The sequence below is a fragment of the Helianthus annuus genome, chromosome 11 (genome assembly GCF_002127325.2).
Source record: "Helianthus annuus cultivar XRQ/B chromosome 11, HanXRQr2.0-SUNRISE, whole genome shotgun sequence".
In the NCBI taxonomy this organism is placed as follows: Eukaryota; Viridiplantae; Streptophyta; class Magnoliopsida; order Asterales; family Asteraceae; genus Helianthus; species Helianthus annuus.
The window spans coordinates 147,298,889-147,305,595 of NC_035443.2; the positions used below are offsets into that span (position 1 = coordinate 147,298,889).

The window sequence follows — 6,707 nt, forward strand, 5'->3', positions numbered from 1 at the left end:
TAGTGGTTTAACCCACTGTTTTATCCCAACAGTGGGTTCAACCACTGTTTTAACCCAACAGTGGTTTACTTCACTGTTTTAACCCAACAGTGGTTTAACTCACTGTTTAACCAAAACAGTGGTTTCAACCACTGTTTTAACCCAACAGTGGTTTCTTTTGATAAGGGTGACCCGTTTACTAAAAAAAGCTTTGCACTTTACTCAAAATGATAATTTTTACCCAATTCATTGCAGCCCTTCATCCTTTTTCTCTCGTTGTGCTGTCGGAGACTGTCGTAAGATCTCAGATAATGGATGCTCGGTTTCCTTGATTGTAATTTCAAGAGGGTATAAACTGGTAATTCTAGTGTCCACATCACTTGTTTGAACCCAGCAAGCTTCCATAGCTTTGACTCCAAAATACTGCTCTTCCTTACAAGTTTTGACTCCAAAAGACTGATGTATTCATATAGCAATGTCTGATGCAAATAAACAGGTAAGAGAAAAAGGAAATCAATCAACTGAGTGTATATGTATTTTTGACCCAAACCCATTGATGTGGTTAACCAATAACCAGAGGCCAAAGTCACCACCCCGGGTGGGTTTGGGTTTCGGCGTGGCCCATTGGGCGGGGGTTTCAGCCCCGGCGTTGGGCGGGGCTACGACCATGACATGGCGGAACCTCGTTGGCCAAGAGCACCCTTTGAAATTGGCTTTTTTTCCACGCCACCCCAGCACGCCCCACCATACCCATTTGAAATTGGCTTTTGGTCTTGGGTGCCCCATACTCCAGGTGTCGCACCATGCCCCCAACCCACGCCCCACCATACCCCACGGTCTTAATTTATTTCTATACAATACGTTCCGTCAAGGACATTTTTCTACATCCTCTCTTCATACAGAGAGCGTTGTGGTGTGGGATCTGATGTACGATGCGTAAAAAAATTATTCAATTTTTTCTTTTATTTTAATCAAAACATCTTTAGGGGTGAGCCTCATATGTATGATGACGCGTAAAATTTTTTTGAGATTGAAGATGGTAATTTGTTTTTTTTTTGCTCAGTTGTCAAAGTATTTTCTAGGAGTCATAATTTAACTTCTCATTAGCCTAATAGAAAAAAAAAATGTATGTTAATGTTACTTTAACAATTGGGGTAGTGAATTATGGGTTGTTTTAAGTTTTGGATATAACGGTAGCCCTATCAAAGAGTTTCAATGTTTCATACGTGTGTAATTAATTAATATTAAATTGGAAGCAATACATCACCATTTTCATAAGAAAATGAATAACAAGTTCAACTAAAAAAATAAACAGAACACACATAATAATTACTTAAAGAATAAAAAATAAAGAATTTAACTCATCCTTTTCCCTCTCATCCTCTAAACATGAAAAGGCATAGCCTTCAAGTCCTCCTCCATCACCTTCCCACCGGCCCGGCCACATTCCATCCCACCGGTCCGACCGCCTTCAACAAACGAATAATACCTCAAGAAAAACGCAAGCGTCAAAACCAACCACTCCAAAACAAACATCAAAACACACAAACCACCAGCCATTTTCAATATCACCGCTGCATCATCTTCCTTAACATACGAGTTCAACGCGGTCAAGAAATTCGAAGTGGTAGTGAAAATCAAAACCGATATAGACCCCTGGAATATCGCGGTCAGGACCGTAGCCACCATGTGGGCCGCGTACCACTTGTTTGAGCCCGCGGACACTGCGTTGCATCCGGATATGGCTCCAGCGATTGTGGCGATGTGGAGGAGGACGAGGAGTGCGCCTGCGCCTGAGGGGACGAGGCGGAGGGAGAGCGTGAGGAAGATGCAACTCGAGGCGGCTCCGATTAAAACATAGTTGCAAATTAGGAAGAATTTGTGGGTTTTGTGGTGCGATTGCGCGTCACTTGTGAGTCCCATTTGTGCGATTTTGGTGTGTAATCGTGCAATTGGTGGCTACGGTTTAGTTACAAGCCGGATGAAATGAGGAATTGAAATGAGATTGAAGAGAGAAATGTTTAGTTGAGGAAATTGGGGGTTGTGTGTGGGTTGATATATACAGGTTTGAAGGTATGAGTTGTGAGGTGTTTTATGACCGTTTGAGTTGTAACGGCTAGTTTGCTCAAATAATATTCAAACGGCTAGTGCCTTTTGTATTGTCAATGAGTCGGGTCATTGAATGCTTTTAATCAAATTTTTGGAAGATAATATTTTTATTAGTATTGTTAAAACGGATTATTTTTTTAATCGTATTTTAAACATATAAATCTAAAAAAAGTGAAGATTATTTTCAGTAACTCAAATCATTATTATTAAAGTTTTAGCACATGTATTTGTACAAACTTATTGTTATTCGTGTTTTATTTATAATTTATTAATTTATTAATTATAACTAATAACTAATTACATGTATGATGCATGCTTAGTGTTTTATTTATAATTTATTAATTTATTAATTATAACTAATAACTAATTACATGTATGATGCATGCTTAATTTGAGCATTAGGTATTTAGTTTATGACTTTTGTTAAATACATCTTTATTAGAATTTGTTGCATTACTAGGTGCTTTGAACATCAAAAGACTACTTGTAGGTGGTGTGCAAAAAATTAATTACTTATAGGTAATTCGCTGTTTGATTCAGCGACATTTAACCAAAATTTATGCCAAACCTCAACTCGTGCCACCATTTTGCAAAGATTCTTTTTGTAGCTGAAGTTCGCTGTTTTAAAACCAGACATTCAGAAGTTCGTTGTTTTAAACCCATACATCAAATAACATCACTGAATCAAACTGATATGTTCATAAATGTCGCTGAATTGAACTCGTATGTTCATAAATGTCGCTGAATCAAACTGATACGTATATAAACTTCGTTGTTTTATTTCTATATGTTCATAAATGTCGCTAAATTGAACCCATATGTTCATTAATGTCACTGAATCAAACTAATACAAGAGCTGTTTGAAATAAATACTTACCAAGAGGTGCTAATGAAATATTCAAATAAACTGCCTTCAACCTTATAAAGTTAATATGAAGTCTGTTGTATGTACCAAAGGTGTTAATATAGTCTGAAAAAGCCATGTGAACCCACTGTGCTTCGAAATCATGCTGGATAACTTCTTGGCGTATTCATCTGCAAACGTGTTTTTTGCACCCTCTCGGCTCTCAAGTATCTCACTTTCAACGACTCCTACACTTCTTTCACCGACTTTTTCTTTGAAACTTGCAGCAGAACCTCCTCCGGTATTGCTTGGAACAAGAAAGCTCTTGCAAGTTTGCACTTTTTTTCCATCAATTGCAACACCATCTTCTGTTTCTACGGACTCCCAAATACCCTGAGCATCCAGAATTACTTCCATTTTGATCGCCCAAGTTGTGTAATTCATGGCGGGCAAGATCGGGCATTGCAACGAAACGACCCCGGCTTCCTTCGGTGGGTTTGATGTAGTGGCTAAGGTTGACATGGCTTTGAATCTGGGGTATTTGGGCATCAACTGACTGAACCGTGTAGCTCTGATACCAAGTGTTGGTGATCAGAGAGGATTAAATTGATAAAACTCACACAAATATTGGGGTAATTTTCTGGATTTTTATATCCCTTTCAGAAAGTTAGATGACATGCAGCTTTTTTCATGTTTTCTACACATGCAACTTTGAAATTTACATCTTCAATAGTGTGTGTAGAATGCAAAACTTAAATGTATGCAGAGTAATGTCTTGTCAAATATTTTGAATGTTTTATACAACAGAATCGTAGAATAGTAGAATAGTGTTTTTCAGAGTAAGGTCTTCTCAAATGCACACACATGAACCTATTGCTTCAAAATAGCGAACTTGTTTTATGTATATATACTAATCAACGAATTTTTGGAAAGTATTGATACTAAATAGCGATTTCTTTTTATATATTGCTTTCATTCAACGAAGTTCTCGAATGTCTTGTTTTAAAACAGCGAGGTTCTTTAAATTCTCACTTCCAAACAGCGAAGTTCAGCAAAAATCTCAGACTTTGCAGGAAACCTACATAATTTGCAGATTTAGGAGAGAAGATCGTTGTTTCAAACAGCAAATTAATTAAAATTGCTCATTATTTTCCAGCCCACCTACTTGCACTCTTTCCTGGTTGAAGTCCCCTATTTATGCAACAAACTCTCTTTATTATTTGCCGTTTGTTTGAATGTAACATGAATAATCCTGTGGCACCCCAGGAAAATCAGGAAACCAACGCAACTTAACTAGCTTCCTTAGTAACCACGCGCTAAATTTCGGGACGAAATTCTCTTAACAGGGGGAGAATGTGACAACCCTCAAAATCCTATGTATTACGTACAATTTATTATTGATAATTAAAGTGTTTGACGACTGTGTGGAATTACTTAACTGCTCTCTGATTACTGTGATATACTTACATGTGTTTGTTAACGTACTTGGCTTGTGCAGAAAACTTGACTAAATGGTCCTGAATATTTTCCTATGTGTTCGGAATTAATTGTGTTACAAAAATATATGTATAAGACGCCTTATGGAATAATTAAACACTCTAACGAACCGGTATCTAACCGAACAACCGGAAATTACCCAGGACACCAAAATATTGCTAGAAACATTGTTTAATTATTTCTTGGCTTGTCGTAATCCCCGAACACCCTGACACCCACTAGAAATCACATAGCTAACATATATAAACATAATACTTGAAATCTAACTATCCATCACCTATTTAGTTGGAAAAGTTACAACCAACCCCCCCCTAACCGATTTGGTCACAAGGACCATACCCACCACACTCTCAAATCTTGCCTAAAGATTTTATGGTATTATTTTAATAGATCTTTGCTTGTAGTACTCACCAAAATATATGAAGTGATTATAAAAGCACGGCCAAGATCACCACAACCATACTCCATCATTTCACACTCCCTCACTTCACTCTCTCTCGGCCACCCACAACCGGCCACCATACACCACCCACACACCACCCATCTTCTTGCAACTTCAATCCAATCCAAGGTGATAGCAAGGTGCTAGGAGGTGAAGTAGGAAGCCCGGTGTGCTTGGAACTCGAAAGACCTCTCTAGATTGCTTTTATCCACCACTTTTACGCCTTTGATCTTCCCTAGCCTCGAGCTAGTAGTAAGTGACTCTAAACCTCTTCTTGATCTTGTCTAGAGTGGTTAATAAGCGTTTTGTCGGATGAATCGTGAACACTAAAAATCAAAACTAAAAAGTCTTGCTAGAATGATGAACTTGTTGGTTAAAGAGTAAATAATGATGAAACATGGTAATACAAGATAAATCTGAAATATATGAGTATTAGTTTGCTGTAAATAACTTATAACCTGTTGTAAATCATTATTAGAATGAATGGTAATCATATGTGTGCGTTTTAGTAGCCTTTAGACTGATAACAGCTTGCTGATGTGTATTTTCAGCCGCCTTTAACAGGCTGTAAACAGGGCATAAATTCAACGAAAAACCGATATTTTGAATCTAAAATATGTTATTATGAAATACGGTTCTAATGGCATCAGAATCGTTATTTTTGGACATCGTTTACTATTTTTAAAGTATTAATTTGTAACAGCAACTTAAGCTGAATTTTGACAGCAATAAATGGGTGTCATACTTTCGGTCATAACCTGAGTTTTGTGATGAATCGGACCATGAAATTTGTACAGTAGATGACAATCGATGCATGTGTAATTACCCCACTAGAATTTCGTAAATCGGACACTCGAAGAATTTTTAATAAATTGTTCCGTGGACTGTGGTCAGAAATTCATAAATCTGAGTTCAGTCCGGAATATGATTTTTTATAAAATATTGGTAGTGAACCGGACCCCGATATTTTTACACAATAAAATATGGAACGTTTAAGACATCCTGAAAAAATATGGGAATTTTTGGAATAATTTAACTATTTTATTAAAATGTTCGAAAACAGCCGGTTTTGAATATAAATGCTGAATTGAGATAAGTTGTGACTTGCGTGTCTAAATGTCGAGTATGCTATCCGTGAATGATCTAACATGTTATATATGTTATGTGCATTATCGTATGTTTGATTTTGAGTGGGGAATGGATGGGAAACTTAGAGGGCATAAACCGTTAAAGAGATGCATGTTATGTGATAGATACGTGTAGGAACTTTGTGTTCTATTTGAAAGCCACTAAATGACTAACTGGTAAATCATACTAGGACGTGATTGACCGACCTTGACTGTTAGCTATATTGAGAATCTAACCGAGCAAACCAAGGTGAGTTCACACACTTTCTAAGGCATGGGATTCCCGGTGGTTTGGGAATGGGTTAAAGAATTAAAACGGAATCTACATATCTTACTTAGGTAGGATATGTACGGCCATCCTCCTCGGGTAGGATGCCAGTATTAATCCTGCGTATTCTCTTCGGGAGAACTACATACGTTCGTCCTCCTTGGGTAGGACAACAACCTTAAAACTTACTAGACAAAACTCTATCATAAGTCCCTCATTTTATATCGACTTAATCGCCGAGGCCAATGGCGAGCGGGACATTAGTTAATAGCGCTATTAGGTTTAACAAACCTCACACCGTGCCAGTCGGACGGGCGTGTACTAATGGACTATGGCAAACCATCAGTGATGATAGACACTGATGTAGGGCACAACTTACTTGCGTAGTAGTCGATATCATACGGTCTAGTAGTTCACATGGGGAAGCCCCCACTAATAATG

General features: G+C 37.7%; 1 protein-coding gene across 1 annotated transcript; it reads right to left on the reverse strand.

Moving 5' to 3' along the window:
• Positions 1-1,195: 1,195 nt before the first annotated feature.
• On the reverse strand, positions 1,196-2,024 carry LOC110890747. The gene has a single exon (XM_022138375.2). It carries the CDS (start codon positions 1,900-1,902, stop codon positions 1,363-1,365), a length of 540 nt encoding a protein of 179 aa, XP_021994067.1. The 5' UTR covers positions 1,903-2,024; the 3' UTR covers positions 1,196-1,362.
• Positions 2,025-6,707: the final 4,683 nt, after the last annotated feature.